General features: G+C 39.7%; 1 protein-coding gene across 2 annotated transcripts; it reads right to left on the bottom strand.

Moving 5' to 3' along the window:
* Positions 1 to 122: 122 nt before the first annotated feature.
* C1QTNF3 (C1q and TNF related 3) lies at positions 123 to 22427 on the bottom strand. 2 transcript variants are annotated; one of them, XM_053592447.1, is made up of 6 exons: positions 21185 to 22427; positions 14665 to 14776; positions 12239 to 12393; positions 7327 to 7456; positions 4791 to 4890; positions 123 to 2211 (listed from the first exon to the last, which is right to left on the bottom strand). In XM_053592447.1, the coding sequence occupies exons 1-6, from the start codon at positions 21869 to 21871 to the stop codon at positions 2052 to 2054; spliced, it is 1344 nt and encodes a 447-aa protein (XP_053448422.1). In that variant the 5' UTR covers positions 21872 to 22427; the 3' UTR covers positions 123 to 2051. The 2 variants fall into 2 exon arrangements, with proteins under 2 accessions (XP_053448422.1, XP_053448433.1); XM_053592458.1 differs by having other exon boundaries at positions 21404 to 22427.
* Positions 22428 to 22629: the final 202 nt, after the last annotated feature.

The following is a 22629-nucleotide window of genomic DNA, read 5'->3' as shown; positions in this document are numbered from 1 at the left end:
TAATGCTCTATGCTCTATGCCTGCAGATTTGCATGGCTGTTCACGTCACCTGCATAAAATATTTTAGCTTTGTGTTAGCCATAGTGACTTCCAAATATATGACCATTAAACTTTATTAAAAACATCAAAAAACAGTGCACTTAATGAAGATGGATTTATTTCCATATATTGCTTATTAAATTTTTGTTGTCGCAGTTTTATCTAAACCCAGCTCAAAAATCTTCTTCTAAGGCACTTAATAGTAGTGTAAGTTCTTCAGATATAAAATCCCTTTGGTCCACATGCAAGATTCAAACATCTATTGGCAATTTGTTTCTACAAAATACTTATAACATTTGGTAATAGTAAACCTTAACAGTCCAGGGCAGATGGGGCCGTATACAAAATCATTTAGGTCAAGCACTAATGTAATAGGTCACTAATCATTAAGTCAAGCACTAATGTAATATCTATTCAGTATCATATGTGGATTTAAGAAGAGTTTAAAAATATTGGAGGGTCAAAGGAATGGAGGCATGGAATTAGCTAATAGGGAAGTCCTAATTTGTTGTCTCTGCCTCTAGCTTTAGGGGCAATCAATACAAGTAAACCCATAGTTTGAAAGTGTATGTGGAAATTCAAATTGTAATAGAAAATAAATTAAGGGCTCACTACTTCAAGGGAATTCATAATATAATATTTCTTAGATAGGCATCTCTCTAATGCTTTTTTAATTATATTTTTAAAGTGCCAAACTGAAATTATCACATTTTAAATATGATTCAACATCAGGGTAAACACATAGTCCAATGATGCTTTCTTTGCCTAAAATAAACCAATGCAGGGGTATCAGCTTTGGAGACTAGCTTCAGAACTTATGATTCATTTCTCATGTATATCCCTTTTTCTTTTTTTAAGAATATCCTTTTGGTGGCAAATTTAATCCTTTGAGAATAGATTTTGGGGTAGAGACTCAAGTGGCATCTCCTATTACAAACAAGCTGCTCCGTGAATATTGAACAAATAAGTTTATCAGAGAAGTCATATCATTTTTTATTGAATAAAAGTTTAAGACATTTTCTTGTATGTTTCTTCAATTAAATACCCTTATGTTTTGCATTTTGTTAGTTTGAATGTATATAATTTAGTTTATAGCCCCTTCAATGTGAAATAGTGTGTGTAAAGTACAAACATAATGGGGTAATTCCAAATGTAAAGAAAAGAAAGTGACTACGCCTGTGTCTGTTTTATATAAAACTCAGCTCACCTCAGCTCACCTCAGCTGGTTCCACAAGCCAGAGTCAACAAATATTGATTGTTATTCAAAAAACACAATGGCAAAAAGTCAATCATATAAGCCAGATCTAATAAATACAATTCTGGATTATGAGAAAATCCTATTTCTGAAATGCAAGCCACTGAAAGTCAAGATTTAATTACGGAAGTTTCTTTATTTAAAAACAGAGGAGCCAATTATTTGTGAGCATTGTAAATACTTTCACTAAGAGCTATCTAGAATTAAAAAAAAAATCTGTTTTATTTATGAATATTGACCCACTGGATCAAAGTTATTTCCCAGTTTAAGCTTTACAAATGTTTCTGGTGCCTAGGTCCAGGCAAGTGCACCTGTTCTCATCCCAGTCCCTCATGATCACTGCACCCCCTTCTCCAAAGTGTTATAAAGAATGAAGAACTTAAAATTTCAGGGGGTCCTGAAAGCTGGTATTAGATTAAAAACAAAGCAGCCAAAACTCTGCAAAGGACTTCTCTGATGGGAACAATTATCTCCAAACTGTCACAGGAGAATTCTCTTTCAGATGTCTAGGGAAGAGTGATAAAGATACTGAGTGTACTAGTCAAGGTTATCTGGGAAGACTGTTTTGTGGTTTATTCTTCGGAGCCCCTGAGTCGTCCAACCTTATTGATATACCTGTAGCATGGTTATCAATGTAACTAATACTTGTTTTAAATAAGCATGTACACCCCTCACTTTTAATTAATGTTCCTCAGATCATAACTATACCAGCTCAGCTACAAGTCTTCCCCAAAATGGAACTATTCTACTCCTACATTTACTTAGTTTCAAAGAGCAGGAAGCCTGCAAATGTGGAGAAGCGCTGGTGGTCCCCATGGAGAGCGCCATTGCCCATTCTCAGCCAAACTTCATCTCCTTTGGCTAGCTTCAGTACAGCATGGTTGCTGGATGTATCTGACTTCCCCTTTGTTTCATAACTGGAAAAGAAAAGAGGCACAAACGCTTTAGTCTTTGTTGTGGACAGTTTGTCATCAAATCTGTGCTCTTCTTTTCTCATGCATTTAAGTATAATCCTGCAATTAAGTTATTTAAATGGTATGTGAACAGAAATGACATGTGACACTTCTAGGGCTGACCAATCACACTCACAAACACTCTTCCTTGTTCCTTCTTTCTTATGACTGTCTGGAATATTACTGACAATGACCAGAATGACCTTGGAAGCTATATGTTGAAGTCTAGGCTCTTGAAGACTGTATAGAAAAGAATATTCCCTTCTCTGCCCCAACTGGAAACATCTACCCTGAGCTGTTTGATGAGAATAAGATTGTATTATGTTTGAGCCATTACACTAGATCTTTTCTACAGCAGCTTAGCTTCCTGATCTAGAATCTGGTACTAAAGGAGGGTGCTGCCATAACCCAAATGAAAATACGTTGCATTGGCTAATGGTCAGACAGGGAGCAATGAAGAAGCTAACACTGTGGGCCAGAAAGCAGACAACCCATGTTATGCTGTGGCAAAACATTTGAGAAAACATGGTGACTTGGAAGATAGGCCTCTTACCTATACACTAAGTTAGGGAATGATTGGAAAAGCCAAAATACTCTTTGCTGCTTTTAAAAAGATGTTTCTACAAAATATGAGCTTAGACTGGAACTGACATGTTTGAAGCAGAGTCTAGATACTTGGGACATCACAGAGTTGGAAAAGCCAAGCATTTTCATACCTGGAAGAGCAAAGATAAAGATGGTATTTCCCCATAAAGACTTGTCATTCAGTCAAATAGACACAGAGGTGGCACATTCTAATGAATTAACAATGTTGCCTTTCTACCCAAAACTATTGTTTTAGAAGGCCTTATGATAACCACCATTGAACTGAAAGGTGTAAAGATAAGATATCAAAGAAGTAACTAAGAGGCTAAAAACTATCTGTTAAGAAAAGTACATTGGGTTTTGTGTGGTTTAGTAATACATATAACTGACTGATACCAAAAAGAGCAAATTTCTGCTAACTCTCTGAGGAAGTGATACATAGAATTATGAAAGGCCCAAAACTGGTCTAAGAAAGGCTTGGGATGTGTGACTTAGCCCTCAGATGTGCACAGGGAGGAAGTGGTCTATGAAAGAAGCCCGAGGAGGGCCTGCTTACTTTTTTGATGTGGCCACAGAAAGAATAGCCAAAGAAGACCCTCCCACAGGACAAAGTCAGGGACCAGGGGAAAAAATAGCCAAGGGATCAATTTGATAAAAATTGACCATTGCCTGTTCATTGCCTGATTCTGGGCTTTGAGCTGGGTGTGTTAGTTGTGGTTTCCGCTATTTTCCAGGGAGACAGAGATGAGGAGACTTGTAGTCTGAATGTAGAAAGAAGAGTTTAACAGATATTTAGAGGCCAGAGGGGCAGAGATGACTGGCTGTTCACCCAAATCTCCTTTCCTCTCTCATAGGAACTACATTACATTTCTTTGACACCCTTGCATTGGTTGGTCAGGGGTAGGGGAACTATGTTCTCTGAACAGAATGCCCAATGCAAAAAAATTCTCACACACTATTGTTCTTTCCTCTTTTTGACTCTGGCAATGATAATGATCAGAGAGAACTTAGAAGTCAATTTTATACATGGTAGAGCTACTTTCATTAGCCTGAGTTCCTTAAAAACCAGGAGGAAGAAACTCTCTTCCCACCTCCGTGCAGTCCCCTTCTTCACCCTTCCAAACATCCCTTACCCTTCCCCAGCCCAGAACTTGCACTCTGGACTAGTCAAGTAAATCTACTTCTAGTGACTTTGGGCCACAATATGCTGTATCTCTCAGATGCAGCAACTTCACCTAGGGTAACTTTTCTTTTCTTTTCTTTTTTTTTTTTTATACCTTATCATTCAAGCCAGGGTCCAGAAGAAAACATAACAATTGTCACCATTGTCAAAAATAACAGGAAAACAGGGAAAAAGTAACAGCCAACAGCCATAAAGTGCTTCAGTGGTAACTCACCGCCCATTTAGGGTATTGGGAAAGGTGTTGGCTTTCTGCCTTTCTCCCACATCCTAAGATAACATCAGAGGAAAGTGAAATATTTTAAAACATTTGTTCCCCAAGGAGCCCTAGGGCTAGCTTGATAGGATCAGAGTAGCAGCATAGCCTGAAGCAAGGGACGGACTCCCAGTTCTCTCAACCTGCCAGCCCAGAACAGATACCATCAACACAACCAAGCCTAAGCCTTGGGAAAAGGGCACGGGAGAGTCAGAAAGCAGAAAAAATGGCAGAAAGAGGGGAAAAAATAATGAGAAAAGAATCCAAATGATTGGCTATGGGGAACTCTGCTAGTTATCAACTCAAGGCCTCTTATCACCCTATTAATACTCAAGCTCATCATATTTATTACTTCTCAAATAGTAAAGATTGGCAAGTAGCCATATATTGTACATGAGGGCTTTCATTGAGGATAGGGGCTATGCCTGGCTCTGTTGATTTCTACACACTTCCTGTCATTGGGCATTCTTTGAGCAATCGATAGCAGCTTTGGTGAGACCTGTGACAGAGGAGGCCACGCACCTGTACATGCTGAAGACTGTGTTGCCATTGTGCATAAGGTACACGTACACTTCTTCAACATCCTCATGCTTCATCATGCTGAAGGTGAAGAAATACACACCTGAAAAAGGCAGGGTTTCATCCACATTTATATCAACATCTTTTACATGGAGGGCCTAAAGATTGCACAGAGATAGACCAAATGACTTTATCTCTCTTTTGTTGATATCCTACATGGTATGTGGTTTCTTCTTGGCCTTTATTTGCATGAGTGTCCCTTTAGCTGCTTGCTTTCAAAGAGCTTTAAAATTGGGGGGGACTTTCTTAATGTGTACACTGTATATCCCCTTATAAGAGTAAAAATTTGTTAAGGCATGAAGTCTGTGTACCTTACTTTAGCTGTATCTCCCTGCTTTGTCTCTTGATGAAATGCTCAGAGAAAAGTCCACAGTACTTCTAGGCAAAAGTTAACTCTAGTCAGCATCTACCACAGGACTCACTGGCGAGGTACAGAGCCTTGTGGATGAGCACATGCTACTTCATGGCCTGACCAAAATGAGGAGAGTCTGACATTACAACAGATGAGATTATACTCACCAAAGGAGATAGCCAAAGATCAGGAAATAATGAAGCACAGATGCTTAGTAGTTCTAAAGAAATAGCCCTAGTACTTACTCATATTATTCATTGTAAGTTAGTGAACTTATATACAAAAACAGAAAGATCCACCTTGGATTCAGCAACAGGACCTTGCCACTAAAAGTCTGTATCCTCCTTATTTGAAAATAAAACAACATATTTTAAGATATTTGAGATTTCTTATAAGAGTCTATAGTTCCTAATGGAAAGCAGTTAATATGATCTGGTATTCTCTAAATGACAGTGCAGAAGACACTTTGAATGATGAAGAAGAATCCAATGGCAGACAGACATGCTAAAAGAAAAATATTTGGAAAGGTGCGTGAACATAGGTCATTGATCCAGCCGTTAATTGATTTCCATGTTACATTTTCAAACTAACAGACTTTCAAGAGAAAAACCCAGAAACATCTTAAAAAACAAAGAAAGCACTGGACAGTTCCACATGTATTTCTTTTCCAAAGGTGCCATCATAGAAGTATGATGATGGTTCGTCTGGTGCCATAATTGAATATGGAGAACGCATATTCAATGTGTTAGGATCAAAGGAAATGGTGTAAAATTTTATCTTGTTCATTTATATGCCTAGAGATTGGCCCAGAGACCAAAAGTAAAGTCAGATAAAAGTTAAAGAACTCAAAGAAAGCGGCTGACATGTGTTTAGTTTTCACATTTTACAAAATTTCGACACACACAAGATAACTTTCATTGCCTCAAGAAGATAAATATGGAATCAAAATGACAGAAAAATACATTAGTTTTCCTAGAAAAAAAAGATGAATACTATAAAAAGTAGATTGCAGAAACATTTTAGAAAGAGCAGACTAAGAAACCAGAAGGTGAATAAATGAAATGTCTGAAGTTGGAGATACAGAAGTGAGCATGGATTCTATCTGCACATGGCTTTCCTTTGCGGAGAAGGTACTGAAACCAGAAGCAACACCTTTGCCAGTTTTCAGATCTTTATGTTGCTGTAATTGCAAAAATCAGCCTTCCCTGTTTCATCACTCAAGTAAATACATACACATACATACATACACATATAAAATGGTCTTTTTGCAATCTCTTCGATGAAGTTGAAACAGAAAACCATGAGAGGTAAATGATGGTGATTATCATCAGAATGATGCCCAACATAAGAGAATTTTAAAACACTAAACTAAATCCTTAGTCTTTGATTATGGAGCCACTGAATTCCATGAAGCCATTGACCAGGTATAGGTAGACACTAATATAATCTGTGGCACAGATTATAGGAAAATTATAATATAAATATAAAACAGTTATAGAAAAATGTTAATAATAAACCTTCAGAGCAGAAAATCAGATAAGAAAGTTTGAAGCTGGTTGAAACGTGATAAAGATTGCTTCAACCACTTCATATGTCAGTTCATTTCTGTCTTGAGCTGGGGCAGTTGGGGGTGGTGGGGAATAAATCCAAGCACCCATTAGATGTATTTGTGACAAATATAACATGGCCAATTTAAGAAAATAGGTTTAGGCACTCCTTAGAATGGTGACAAAGGGAGGACCCAGTTGTGATGTTTAAACTGGGAGAAGTATGTTCTAATCTAAGGACTGTTAAGATCTGAGAATACTATGCCCTTTTAGGGATTATTTGGTTCAGTTCAAAACTGAGTTAAAAATCTTAATAACTATGGCCATGATTTTAAAGGTATTTTTGTCATTTCAGATTCTAATTCATTTACTTTGAAATCCAGTGGAAACCTGTATGAGCTGCTTGGTTCAGCCTGAAACAGAAAGAACGTTTGCCCATCCCCTCAGGGTCTTCCTTTGTTTATTCCCTCCTCCTTCATACTTCCTCCTTGCCTTCCTCTCTCCCTCTCTTTCGTCTTTCCTTCTTTTTCTTGATTACTAAATTGATTAATTCAGTCATTCATTTCTTTTTACATCTCACCTGATACTGGGGCCCCGAATCTACCAGTCATGACATCGAAGAAGTTTCCAATGTTGGTTTCAACACTGCTGAAGATGATCCCACTGTTCTGATTGCTGAAGTGAGTTGCCAGAGAAGCCATGAATGCAATCTGCGGAAATCACGGGTGGCCAGTTATTATGACTGGTGATTTATCTTAAAGAAGTAAAGGTTTTATGCAGGTTACTTTACTGTAACATTTATCATAACAGTGAGGTTGGAAATTTACCTCAATCTACGGAGAAAGAAGTGAATAAATTACGGTAATTTCTAACATTTTTCCTTCATGTAGCCAGAAAAATGATAATGTATAGCAATGGTTCTGAACATATTTTTCAAAGATTATTAGTCTTTGAAAAGCTTTTTGAAGTGTTGGAATTCTATTATCAAATAAGACTGGAAAAATTTAGATGAAATTTTCTGCTCATAGCTATTAAATACATATTAGCTTATTAAAGGATCTGAGAAACCCAGCAGTCAGATATTATAATTTTGTTAACCTTGCATTATTTTTTCCCCAAAAGAAGTCCATTAATTCTTATGGTATAAATTATTTGAATACACTTTAAGATTTCTTGATGTTGATCTAAACATATATATATATGTTTATATATATATATTATATATATCAAAGATAAAAATGTCTTTAATATATTGTTTACTTTAAAAATAGGCCATACAAGATCATGATGGCCTGATAATGGACTTTGCTAAGGGTGTCTCTGGGGGTAGAGTTATTATTTGGGCAAATTGAGAAAAATATCTGCAATATTATCTACAAAATTATTAAGCCAGTCTCAGTAGAAGTTTCTTGGGAAATATTTCTATTTTTCATAGCACCTGTAATTTTCAAATGTTCATGTATTAATTTTATACTCAAAAAAGATATATTAATTTTATTTTATTTTATTTTTTAACTTTTTTTTTTTTGCAGTTTTTGGCCAGGGCTGGGTTTGAACCCACCACCTCTGGCACATGGGGCCAGTGCCCTACCCCTTTGAGCCACAGCTATGATTTATTTTATATTTTTATTAATATTAAATAATAGATGTGTACATTAATGTGATCATGGGGCACCATACACTGGTTTTATAAACAGTTTGACACATTTTCATCACACTGGTTAACATAGCCTTCCTGGCATTTTCTTACTTATTGTGTTAAGACAATTATATTCTACATTTGCTAAGTTTCACGTGTACCTTTGCAAGATAATTTTAAAGATAGAATTGTATTTATTTACATGAAGAGATGTTCAGGGTTCATTGTCATTTGTGAAATAAAGTAAAAAGTACCATTATGTTCCCATTATAAGCATTATGTATGTATAAGTATGCATAAACCTGAAAAGTTAAATGGTGCTGGGTGAACTGGTTGGCGACCTGTAGAAGACTGAAACTGGACCCACACCTTTCACCATTAACTAAGATAGACTCTCACTGGATTTAAGATTTAAACTTAAGACATGAAACTATAAAAATCCTAGAAGAAAGTGCAGGGAAAACTCTTGAAGAAATCAGTCTGGGCGAATATTTTATGAGGAGGACCCCGTAGGCAATTGAAGCAGCTTCAAAAATACACTACTGGGACCTGATCAAACTAAAAAGCTTCTGCACAGCCAAGAACACAGTAAGTAAAGCAAGCAGACAGGCCTCAGAATGGGAGAAAATATTTGCAGGTTATGTCTCCGACAAAGGTTTAATAACTAGAATCCACAGAGAACTCAAACGTATTAGCAAGAACAAGTGATCCCATCTCAGGTTGGGCCCTTGAAGAGAAACTGCTCTGAAGAAGATAGGCGCACGGCCTACAGATATATGAAAAAAATGCTCATCATCCTTAATCATCAGAGAAATGCAAATCAAAACTACTTTGAGATATCATCTAACTCCAGTCAGATTAGCCCATATCACAAAATCCCAAGACCAGAGATGTTGGCGTGGATGTGGAGAAAAGAGAACACTTCTACATTGCTGGTGGGAATGCAAATTAATACATTCCTTGTGGAAAGATGTTTGGAGAACACTTAGAGATCTAAAAACAGACCTGCCATTCAATCCTATAATTCCTCTACTAGGCATATACCCAGAAGACCAGAAATCACATTATAACAAAGATATTTATACCAGAATGTTTATTGCAGCCCAATTCATAATTGCTAAGTCATGGAAAAAGCTCAAGTGCCCATCGATACACGAATGGTTTAATAAATTGTGGTATATGTACATCATGGAATATTATGCAGCCTTAAAGAAAGATGGAGACTTTACCTCTTTCATGTTTACATGGATGGAGCCCATATTCTTCTTAGTAAAGTATGTCAAGAATGGAAGAAAAAGTATCCAATGTACTCAGCCCTACTATGAAACTAATTTATGGCTTTCATATGAAAGCTATAACCCAATTATAACCTAAGAATATGGGAAAGGGGGAGAGGGAGGGGAGGGGAAGGGAGAGGATGGGTGGAGGGAGGGTGATTGGTGGGATTACACCTGCGGTCCATCTTACAAGGGTTCATGTGAAACTTACTAAATGTAGAACATAAATGTCTTAACATAATAACTAAGAAAATGCCAGGATTTTCTTAGTGATGAAAATATGTCAAATGGTATATAAAACTAGTGTATGGTGCCCCATGATTGCATTAATGTACACAGCTATGATTTAATAATAATAACAATAATAAAAAGAAAACCTGAAAAGTTATGTAACCATATGTTAACAGTAATCATCTCTGGGCACACTGTGTTATTTTTTGCACAGCTGTTTGCTAATTTTTTTAACAATGAAAAGATATTATGTGAATAGTCTTCACAAGGCTGAAAGGAATGTTTTAGTTATCCAAAATTTAGGGGGAAAAAATGGTTTAATAGAACTAGCTATTTGAACATTGGAAAAAGTTTTCTGGGCATGATTTTACATTAAAAAATGTCATATTGGAACAGTAAATTTAGACTTAGGAGAATCATAGAAGCCATTTAATGCCAGCATCCATTCCTGGGACTGGTTCCAAATGCTTCATGTGTAATCTTGTATGGGACTTTGAAAGCCTCTGCTCAATCAGTAAAAAATCAGTGAAGAGAATTAATTTAAGGAACCTCATGGTGGCAACCCAGGGGCTCTATGAGTTTGGGAATAAAATTATCTACCGGGTCCAAAGATAAGAGACTGAATGCCACCTGTATTAATTCTGTGTCACTTAGCAAGTTATTTAGTATTTGAGCATCACATTTTTATAGCCATTAGATGGAAAATGGGGCATGAGTATTCTTCCTCTTCCGGCCACTGTTACATCTACCGTTACTACATGTGTACTACTGGTGTCCAAAATATTAAAAATTGACAATAATCAAAGAGCCTTAGGATAATTCCATCTATCAGGAATTTTGCTTGAAACTTCCATTGGAGAATGAGTTTTGAAAGTCTATGCCAATCCCCTGTCCAACTGAGTCATTGAGATGGAGTCTGAATTACATTAATAAATTCTTTAACTTGCTGGGATTAATTGTCTTCAAAGATTATAAAGTTCTTTTCATTAGTCTCTGCTTAAGATTTACATGATAGTATTGTGATTTTAGAGGAAAACAGTTGATAGAGCAAATTTAATAATTGCTCGGGGTGTTCTTGTCAAACTGGCTCCTTCAGGGCCCTTTCACCATGGGAGAAAGGGAGATGATTACTGTTCATCTTTGTAGATACCTTAACCTCACTGAGTGCCCTCTCTCTCCCTTTTAATTGTAATGGTACATAGATCCCAGGTTGCTGAAATTATTAAACAGCATTCATTAAAAAGTTACTGACAACCAAAAAAAGCATTAGAGTAACACATTGACTGTTCAAGTTATTTTAAACTTGAAAAATTGAGGACCCCCAAAGTGATGGAACTTATTCAAAATCACACAATTACCATACATGCCCAAATAAAAGGCAAAGCTCCTCCCACTTAATCTTTCAGACAGGAGTCACTTCATATTTTAGTTTTTTAAAAGTCTCTCATGCTATAGGATTTTCTGACTTTATTTTAGCTGCAAGTTACTATTTTGAGAAGATATTAGCTAAAAACAAACTTAATTTTAAAAATGCTAGTCTTCAATGTTGGTAGGTGTCCCCTGAAAGAATCAATTTTAAAATGTAATAAAAAAAAGTTAACCCAGACTTAGTAATTTTTCTTAGCCACCTAACTTCACATTTTTAAGTTTAAGATCTTATTGGCAATAAGAATTTTAAAGGTCATTTAACAGAGAAATGAACAGTGAATAAATACACACTTGAGTTTGGGGTAAAACGTACAGTTATAATCTAATAAATGGACTTCCAGAGCTACCCTGAGATGAATATAATCTGGTCTGGAATACTGGGGGTGGAGAACTCAAAAATAAGATGTATCCAACTGATAAAGAAGACGCTGGCAACAAAAGTTTAAAGGAAAATTGTACCACAAAATTTTGAGAGAAAACAATTATGTATTACTATCCATGTATATGATTTAAACATCTAAACATAACAAAATTAATAAATAAAATATAAGTAGACATTTCATCATTCCACTATGTATCTAAACATGTATATGTTCAAGTTGGTCCAAATACTTTTTATTTAACATATCTACTCATTTGGAGAATAGGCGATAAGCTCACATTCAGGGATACCCTAGATCTGGTCCTCTGAAGAAGTTGGATTTACTTTTCTTAAATTTCTCTCCTCCCTAAGAATAAGCTCAAACCCCTCTCTTTGGACAGCATAGTCCTCATGCAAACACCCTACATAGCATGTATGAGCAAGTGCAGACTCAGGTTTACTCAAGGTTGAGGAGGACCCCAGGGAGCACTCAGACCTGATTTCCCCTCATCCCACCTGTGGTCAGATAGGGTTAGAAGTCGCAAGGGCGGTTTACCTGCAGTTCTGGTGGAATGCCCGGGTAGCCCTTCTCTCCTTTGGGGCCATGATGCCCCCGCTCCCCTCGAGGCCCCAGGTCACCTTTGTCACCTTTCTCACCTTTGGCCCCTTCATGTCCAGTGGCTCCGTTATTGCCATTGTTTCCATGGTTTCCTTAAACAACCAGACAGCATCAGGTGAGACAACTCAGTCGCTTTTCCTCACCATCTATTTTTAGAGAAACTGTCCAAACTCACTTGTAAAGGGATCATTTGAAACAATCCCAAATCCAGCCCAGGGGGCTTCTTTTAAATGAGGCACTAGTCTCTGAAAATAGCCGTAGCTACCCTAAGGTTCCAAGGCCTATTCAGCCTATAAAACAAAGCTTTGATAAAATATTGTGTAGAAGACTAATTACCACATTGTACTTTTTTTTTGAGACAGTCTCACTCTGTTGCCCATGCAAAAGTACCTTGGCATCAGCGTAGCTCATGGCAACCTCAAACTCCTGAGTTCAAGTGATCCTCCTGCCTCAGCTTTCCAAATAGCTGAGACCACAGGCACCCACCATGATGCCAGGCTAATTTTTCTATTTTTAGTAGAGATGGAATCTCGCTGTTGCTGAGGCTCAACTTGAACTCCTGAGCTCCAGCAATCCTACCACTGTGGCCTCCCGGAATGTTAGGTTAACAGATGTGAGCCACCATGCCCAGCTGATCACATTGTAATTTAAAATAGCAAAGATTAAAAGCCTAAATATCCACCAACACTGGAAGGGCTAAATGTTTTTAAATAGAATATTCTAGTAAACATAGGGTCATTAAAAAAATGATGCTGGGGAAAAATATTCAATGATACTGGATAGCAATATTCATGATATTCGTGACTTTAAAAACCATGACTAAATAAGGATAGCATAATACTATTTTTATTTGGAAAAATTATGTATGTATTACATGCATAGAGGAGAAGTACTAGAATAAATTACATAAAATATTTACAGCAGTTCTTCTCTAAACCACTAAAATGTGAGTTTCAAGTTATTTTATAGAATATTTTTTATTTCTTTGAAGTTTTCTACAAAGATTAACAAATCACTTTTATAACTGAGGAAAAAGTAAACTCATTGATTAAAAAAGACATAATTTTGAAAGCAAAAGTTCAATAACAATTTTAACTTTGCCACTAAGAGATAATTTCTACACCCCTTCTTTATTTGAATATTTGCTGGATTTCATACCCCTGTGCTGTTTATTTTGTGTGCTACCTTCGATCAAGCATTACGCCAGGCTTACAATCCTTCCAAATGGATGAACTTTGAATGTTTCCTTCCAAATGGATGAACTTTGAATGTTGACAAGTTAACGTGTTCAGTGACAAAGCTGTTCCTAATGGGAAACATTTAACCAAGGCTAGCCTGTCCTGTAGCCTCAGAAGAGCTAAGGAGATTTGAGAAGAGTCTAAATATTCCCCCACCTTATGTCACTACTCCTGCTGGCTGTGTCCCTTGGTGTGCGGGTCAATAACATAACCCATAATCACAGTTCAAAGCCTGAGGATTTTCTAATTATAAATTTGGTTTTGTGAGAGAAGCTACTTAAAATTAGGAAAAAAAATTAAATCACATTTGATAAATATTAACACCAATAGGGGTAAGTTAGAGAAGAACAAGTGAACTTTGGCCAAACTCTGACATGCGATCCTATCCCCAGAAGGATTGACCTGAGGAGGAAGAGGACCAAAAAACCCCAGATAGGTCTGGGATAGACAGGGCCAGTGATGCCCTTTCCTCCACTGACCCAGGGTAGGAGCAGGGTCCCAGGACTCCTCTGAGCCTGGAGACCCCAGCACAGTAGAGATGGCCAACAGTGGATCTAGAAGGGCCTAGGGTAGCTCCAGATCATCTCCTGGGCCACCATGAGGTGCTAGAGCCAACAAATGTTTCCACGAGCCAGGAGCTGCACAGGAGTCAATTGAGAGGCAGCCGCATATGTGGGTAGAGACCTGACACTGGGGGAAGGAAAGCTTAACTGAACCGAGACTCACACAGAAGGACGCACAGCCTGCTGAATGGCACCACGAAGATGACTGCAACCAGAATGTAATGTCCCCTCCACCCTGCCAGGCTTCATATGGCTTCTGAAAGTCAGATACCACTGTAAAAAGCACACTGTGGCAGAAATGAGGGAACTAAGACAGTGTCCTAATTAAGATCTCATAATTTCAGACTCAGTACTGGTGAACCTGGTGTAAAGACTGTCGAGTTCATACTATTCCTCCTACACTGGCCTGGCTGGCTCCCCCACCCAGCTCTCTTCCTGTTCAGTTTTCCATGCACACCCTTTGCACACCCACACAGGGGATCCCGATGACTCAGGGGCACCTTTGTCTCCTATTTTGACATGGTCTGCAGTTGGATGGGCAGCACATCTCCCTCATCCTTACCTGGAATGCCAGGAGGGCCTGGGGGCCCAGGGGGGCCTTGGTAGCCTCGGAAGCTGTATTCTCCATGACAACACTTGCTACAGTCTGGGGGCAGCCCTCCAGTTGGTGGAGACTTGAAGAAAACAGAAAGAGAAACTTCAAGAAAAGTACTTGTCAACAATGAGGATTTTTAAGTTTCGTCTGGCCTTGGCCCTTAGGTAAGTTTAGCTCCAATCAACCCACAATGACATCAGAAAAAGTGGGATGGGGGAGAGAGATCCATGGCACAGGGTCAGGGACTAGCTCAGGTGAGTCAGTGATCCCAAGAAGAGCCCACAGGAAAGTCAGTGGAAGAGCTTGGGGTGGGATAGCACTTCCAGAAAGTGCCTTCCTGCTGCTGCTGTGACAGCAAAGGAAGGACATCCTTCAGAAGGGAGCTTGGAGCCTTTCCACTCCTCCCAACTGCAAATAGCCTCAGATTGACTGGATTGAGTAGATGACCTCAAATGGCCAAGAATTATCCACTTCAGCTCACAATGTGAGGGTTAAGAGCTGGATTAAGAGTTCTTGGAAACTCTGAATTGCAAACACTGGTTTTTCAAACAGTGACAACACTCTAACATGCCATAGAAAACTAGGGAAATAAAATATTATTTAGTCTAACATGTGTACAGTTATTTATTAATTTAAATTGGCAACTAAAATCGCATATATTTATCATACATTGTTTTGAAATAGGAACAGATTGTAAAATGGCCAAAGCAGGCTAATTACTATACCCATTACCTTATACACTTGTAATTTTTTGTAGTGAGAACACTTAACATCTACTCTCTTAGCAATTTTCAAGAATATAATACTTGTTACTAACTATAAGTTCAAAGTATTCTTATTAAGTATCTGCATCTGAAAGACCACTTTTACTTCTTCTTTATGAGTATTTAACAGGAGTTCTACTTCACACATTTCACTTCAAAATGTAAAATGGTAATCCCACTGTTTGAACTAATATTTAAGGAGCACTTAATGGGCATGAAATACGCTCAAATAGGATGATGAGTTCAGTGCATGTTTATACAGAGATAAATTTCTAAAATGTGTGCTTACTGTGAAAGAGCGAGAGATCTAGTGGAAGGTGATTGACAGAGGAGTTAGAGTTGCATATGAAATTTGAACTCTCTTCTGAAATGGCAATTTGCTTTTTTTTTTTTCCTGAGACAGTCTCAATCTGTTGCCCTGGGTAGAGTGCTATGGAGTCATAGCTCACAGCAACCTTCACCTCGGGCTCGAGTGATCCCCTTGCCTCAGTTTTTCTATTTTTAGTAGAGACAGGGGTCTCGATTTTGCTCAGGCCAGTCTTGAACTTGTGAGCTCAAGCAATCCACCTGCCTCAGCCTCGCAGAGTGTTAGGATTACAGGCGTGAGCCACGGTGCTCGGCCAGCAATTTGCCTTCTAATTATCTCATATAAAATAGCAGCAAAAACTTTCCTACACATCAATCACAATTGAATACTCTTTTAAAAATAGCAAGTTGTTGCTAAGAGGTTCATCAGATAAGGGAGGTAGAGAGAGCAGGAGAGAAAAGAAAAGGGATGGGAGAGAGAAAGAGAGGAAGAAAAAACACAAAATTTAAGATTTCTTCATCACTAGAAGTTCAAGCAGAAAACTGGGGCAAGGCTTTACATTGCTGCACATTTTGACCTTACTTTTACTTTTTTTAAATCAAAATTTGGCTTGGACTCTGTCCTCACTCTCTCATCCCTTTTCCTAAAGTTTTCCACCAAGCTCTTCCAGGAAAACACTGAGTAGTGTCTGCAGTCCAAGTGCATTCCGGCAACCACTCGAGCCCAAGTCCACAGCCATCATCTAGAGCTAACTCCTAGTCCTCTCTTCCATTTATCAGGCACAAGCTGAACAGGTAAGAGTCTCCAAAACCCTTTTGTCAAATTGGTAGAGGAAAGAAAATCAACTAAAGCAATCACTCTGAGATGACACTTTAGGATACTCGGAAAGCCAAAGTCACCTCGGCACCATCCCACGTTCTTGTCCAAACAAGCAATCTGAGAAGTAAGCGTCCATATTTCCTGTGATGGTTTTGCTAATGTGAAATACAGTTTTTCAAATCCCAGAAATCCAGAGTGCTGCCAGTCATGAGTTTTCGAGATGAAGAAGGAAGGAGACAGAGGGAAAATCCTGAAGTGGAACCATTTGTGTAAGAACAGAGTGGAAACACTGAGATGCTTAAGAATGTTGGGAAGGCCGCCAGACTGGAAGAGCATTCTCCCCTCAGTTCTGCATGACCTCAGAGAAGTCTCGTCTGTTCTTGTCTGCTAAATCAGAGGACTGGACGAGAAGGTGCTGAGACACAGAAAGAGACCCCCAGAATATGGGGCTTCGGCATGATGAGTGCTTTAAAAATGGAAAAGTCCCAGAAATAAGCCTCAGATCTAAGGTGAGCTCAGGGAGGACAGAAACATCCACAGAACAGAAGAGCAAAAGCTGATTTGATTTTGACTTTCAGTGTGAATGTGGATTGTGAAAGTAGGGCCTTGCAATCCTTCCAGACTTTGGGGTTTGGGTTATGGCCAATCTTTAGGAAGAGAGAGAGGGAGGGAAGGAGGGAGGGAAGTGAGGAATAGAGAAGGAGAGAGAGAAAGAAAAGAAAAGAAAGGGAAAAAAGAAAGGAAAGAAGAAGGGAGGGAGGAAGACAGGAAGAGAGAAAGAGAAAGAAAAGAAGAAAAGAAGGAAAGGAGGGACGGAGGGAGGGAGGAAGGAGCCTTAGATTCAAGGTCTCCCTCTGATCTCCTGCCTCTCTGTCTTTCTGATCCTCTTTCCAAAGCATCAAAGAGAAATTTTTTTCTGCAATTTCCTTCATCTTACTAAGAACACTTCTTTCCAAAAGAGATACCATTGTCTTAAGTCCTCCTCCTTAGGAATCTCATCAAATAACCAGGAAAGATCAACCACCGGAGGAGACTGGAAGCTGTCACCAGGCCCAGACAGACTTTCCATCTGTTTATCTGAGGGCAGTTCAGAGAGATTACAAGGGAGGCTTTCTGTGCATAAAAAGGCAGCCTTTGTTTACAGTGAAGTTCTGCTCTCACCTTCCCAGGGCTCAGAGGAGCTTTGTCTTTGACTGCTCCATCCCCCTGTGAAAAGCCACGTAAGCATCTGTCCTCCACTGGGCGATGGGGCCATCCTTCTCATGTGACTCCCGTACTGTGCATGTTACACCTGCGTGCCTTTTCCCCCTACTGATCTGCCTTCTCTCAGCTCCTTGTCAGGGAAGCTTCAGGGTATGAAGGGGAGACACTTCCCCTCTTCACTCCTACAATGGCCATGCATCTTTCCAGCTCTATGATGCAAACAAAATTACTAAATTCTTCTCCAAAACCTCAAGTAATAATTTAGAAAGACTTTGTTTTCGAAGCCTAGTATCCGAGCACACGAAGCTACTAGCTCAGCAGATGGGGCATCCTGGTGCTGGGACTGAGGGGTGCATGCTAAAGCTACCAGAGGGCGCTTCAGGAGCACAGAGCCGCCACCAAGATGGTGAGAGACTTCTGGTCACTACTATTCTGGTATCTTCTGGGTGCCCTCCTCTGTTATTTCATCATACGTCCCTTTCTGGCCTTGTTGTTCAAAGTTCACCCAAATGCAACAGGCTTGTTAGCGTCTTGCTGGACTCTCAGAACAAGTTGGACAGGAGATATATATATATATATATTTTTTTTTTTTTTTTGAGACAGGCCTCAAGCTGTCACCCTGGGTAGAGTGCTGTGGCATCACAGCTCACAGCAACCTCCAACTCCTGGGCTCAAGTGATTCTCCTGCTTCTGCCTCCCAAGTAGCTGGGATTACAGGCACCTGCCACAATGCCTGGCTATTATTTGGTTATAGCCATCATTGTTTGGCGGGCCCGGGCTGGATTCAAACCTGCCAGCTCAGGCGTATGTGACTGGTACCTTAGCTGCTTGAGCCACAGGCACCAAGCCTGGACAGGATATATTAATTCAGATGTTTTTCTTAGGTAAGAGAGAATTACACACGTGTAGTTACTACCTATGATCCTCTTTAAGTTTATCAGCCCTTTTCCCAAAATCAGGTAGAATTTGCACACTGAAGGCATGCACGTTTGCAACAGGAGAGAAAGGTACATCTACATTAAGCCCCTCCCTTTTGTAGACAGGGGCCTGGGAGTAGTGACCTAGAACTGAGGTCTGCTACTGGTGGGTAACATCTGGGAAAGAGAGTTCTTGACTCCTTCTTTAACCCAAAGAAGAGAGACAAGAAAGGAGAAGTAGGAAGAAAGATTAATGTATGTGTAGGAGAAGTAGGGAGATCGATCAAGGTGAAAGTCAAAGAGGCTTTGGAGAAGAAAATGCCAGGGAAAGGGAGTCCAGGTCTGCCCACCTAGCTCTCAGCTCACTGTGCTTCCCCATGAACCATGGCCAGAGCTATCTTTCTAGAACACGCCTCTGATTACCTCACCGCCCTGCTATGAACATACACATAAAACCTTTGCTAGTAAAGCCAAGCCTCCTTAGCCAGCTAGCAGAATCCTTCTCAGCCTGGCACTAATGTGGTCTCATGTGCCCCCATCCCACACACAGCCCCAGAGCTCCAGCCACAGCCAACTCCTCACTGCTCTCTTGAGCCTCTGCTGTGGCACATTTATTTTTTCTTTTGAATCTCTGCTGTGGATAACCATTCTTCTTGTCTCATCTTTTAGGATCCAACTCAGAGACCACCACTATCTGACACTTTTTCCTAATTGCCTTTTTTATCACATGGTATTTAATTAAGCTTAATTTAATTAGCAAAAATTTACTCCTACTGGAGCCCTGCCTGGTGGTTTGGAGATGAGAGCCCAGGCACGTTGCCTTTTCACCCTCAGTCCCCATCCCAAAGCACAGTATAACCTAGAAACCCAGGAAGTGCTTGGAAAAGGAATGAATGAAGAAAAAGTAGAAATAAGATAAAAGGAGAGGGTTGGGGGAAGTAGACAAAGAAGGAAGAATTTAGGAAGAACAACCCTAAATTCAATCTGTCTTCACATCCATTGGTAGGGGAGTTGTATTGAAAACTTATAGAATATCAGTAACTCTAAGTCTCCTCAGTCTCTCCTGTTGGGATTTACTTGAAAATACTTCAGGAAACAGGATGGGAAGGGTGAAGGATAAATGTAATTTGGATTTCAGTTGCCAGCTAGGTGTTGGTTGGAGAAAATAACACCCAATGGAAACCTATTAACTGCCTTCTGCCCCCTCTGGGGTTCATAATGCTGTGGCCAGGAAGGACCCATCTATTGAAATGGTCAGATCAAATCCTGGACAAAAGTGAAAATATCTTCACCACAAAGGAAAATACAAATTAGGATTAATCATCCTGTATAAAGTCAAAAGGCTGTCAAATGAATGGACAGTCTCTAAAAATGGCTTTCAAAAGAAATAGGATCATTTCTAGTTTACCATTTCTTCCGTGGTTCCTTAACAAAGCAATTTTTCTCTTGACACAGCCCCGCAGGATGGTGTGAGCAACTGCATCATATACTCAAATTAGAAGTCCCAGCTTAGTCCAGGTTTGCATCTGTTTCTACGTATAATCAAAAAATCAACCTAAACTTCTCAATCCATGGGAGGAGAGATTTAGAATTCAACTATATGCAATCTTTAGGGTCTATGTAATGCCTAAAAGTTATCAATTCTTGTAGTAAAACCTATTTATTCAAAGATCATATAATTCAAAGTCACTTTTCTTGCCCTCGCCATGTGTTTTTAAGATACTAAATGTCTAGAATATAAGTCAAAATCTGTTTCTTCCTGTTTGCAATGTTCTAAATTCAATTGAGTGTCACCAATTTGCAATTTCCTATACTGAAAGCTTAACTCATTCTCACGCTACCCTAAAAGAGTTAAAAATATTCCTTTAGCTGCTGAGTTTATAACCTGAGAAATCCTCTGTGATTATCAGGCATCAAATCAAACTATAATAATTAAAACAAAGCATAGCCAAAAAAATTATACAATAAGGTTTGCATTTTAAATACACAGTCTATTTTTGATTAAACTCTTCTATTCTTTTAAAAATAAGCTGAACATAGAGGCTTAACATCCTAGAATGCTATAAATGAAATAAACAAGCCTGGCCTGAAATGTCACAGTAAACTCACAAACCAAAAAACTTTGATTACTTTTGACAAACTCAAAGGGCAGATTCTCTCCGCTGGAAAGGATTAAGAGACTTCAATTCTCCCAAGAGCGGCAAATGGTTATCTATGTGTTTAGGTCAGCACTCCTTTCCTCATCAACAGAGCGAGAAAGAAATCAAGCCCCATCGCATCATGCTGCCTCTGCTGATTTTCAGATACTGGCTGTCCCTTTATCTCCCAGAGCAATCCGGAGAGAGACCCACAAGCAGCCTAGCGGACTTCCCGAAAACATTGATCTCAGAATCCCAGCCAAAGAGAGAACAGCAAATACAGCAGCCACAAAACTCATTAAGCTTTCACAGAAACCCTTAGAAGAGAATTCCGAGTACCTGGCCCCAGAATGGGGTGATCTGGGCTAGGTCATCTATCTCGGGGTGTGGTAGCTCATCTGGTCTCAGGGATTTTAGGTCTGCAGAAGTGTTATTATCCACAGTCCCAGTTTTAGGATGGCTCCGCTCTCTCACTTTCTCCCTCCTGGAGCCGCTACGGCCAGTCTGCTGGTGGCTTTGCACTATTCTGGCCACCACGTTATTAGCTCTTCCGCTCACCTCCATGTATTCATCTTGACACAGGCAAAATGGGAGGAAAAACAAAGCCAGCATGTGCCAACAGATGAGCTGCCTCCCCAGCATGGTTCTCCTCTGGGCCACAGAGCCTCCTGGAGAAGACAGCCAGCCGGCCCTGGGAACGTGGTCTCCTCCGGCAAATGCCAGGGCTGGAGACGAGAGCTGCAGCAGCTGGGTGGTTTTATACTTTGGAGTGTAATAAATAAGGCTGCAGCCTCGCCAGAGTGACAGCAGCCCTCCCCGCCAGGCAGAACAGCCCCCATTCATCACTTTCCCACACCATAGGCAGGATGGATTTGTGTGCACGGCTAGCAGTTGGCGGGGTTTATAAATGTCACACCTTGGCACGTTTTTTGTTAAAGTGTGAAGAAAACACACACAACCAGCTGGAAACAGAGAGCATGTGTCCAGTGATTTGCTTTCGTGATTAGACATGGAAAGGCTGTGCATTCGTGGTCTGAAATGCCTTTTGGAAAAACCTATCCCTGCGCTTGCCAGGAAACTCGGGCTTAACTACATCAGTTCCGTCTGGAGCAGCAATGGGAATCCTTTCAGGGCAATGAAGAGAGCCCTTACTCTCCAGCTGTGCGGTGGTTAGCATTTCCCTGCTTTGGCCCACTTCAAGGAACTCATTTCCCCTTCCGGATCCCAGCAGCAGAAAGCAGCTGGTTGCCTAGGTAAGAAACACTGACTGAATTCAGATGCAGAGCCTCTGGGTTTAGCAAAAGTATTTCCCTGTCTTGGACTTCATTTCCTTTTCTCCTGAGTTTGTGAAAGCCACAGTTAAATCAAAGTTAACCGAGTCATTTGTCAGATGAAGATCCAACACCCAACTCTTTGTGTTAAGAGAGGGCTGTCTCCAGCTGTCCTTCCTTCTGCGATATTCTCTATTAAAATCAAAGAAGTGGAGAGCGCCCAACCAAACACGCTGTTCCCAGCACAGCACATCAGGGTGGAGAAAATGATCCTTTCCTTTCTTTCAGTTGCCACACTTTTTTTTGTTAATTTGGCCAAAAAGCAAATGAACATTCCTAACCTCTTTGTGGTAATAAATTGAGAGAATCTATTTCTTCTGCTTACATATGAGTTTATTTCTATTACTCATTCATTCACTTAAGAAAGCATCACTGGCCCTCTCTGAGGATTAGAGAGATTCTGGGATTTTGAGGAGGGTGGGTGGCAAGTGTCTGATGTGGAAAAGGGTGGCG

The sequence above is a fragment of the Nycticebus coucang genome, chromosome 1, assembly GCF_027406575.1.
Source record: "Nycticebus coucang isolate mNycCou1 chromosome 1, mNycCou1.pri, whole genome shotgun sequence".
Taxonomy (NCBI): Eukaryota; Metazoa; Chordata; class Mammalia; order Primates; family Lorisidae; genus Nycticebus; species Nycticebus coucang.
This window is presented reverse-complemented; position numbering and strand designations above follow the sequence as displayed.

Bases quoted from the DNA above. Each gene is read 5' to 3' on its own strand.
- C1QTNF3 (XM_053592447.1), bottom strand. From the start codon at position 21,871: ATGCACAGCCTTTCCATGTCTAATCACGAAAGCAAATCACTGGACACA. The intron at 12,394-14,664 runs GTAAGGATGAGG...TGGTTGTTTAAG, and splicing joins AGGCCCTCCTGGCATTCCAG to GAAACCATGGAAACAATGGC. The intron at 4,891-7,326 runs GTGAGATGTAAA...TGCCTTTTTCAG, and splicing joins ATTCGGGGCCCCAGTATCAG to GTGTGTATTTCTTCACCTTC.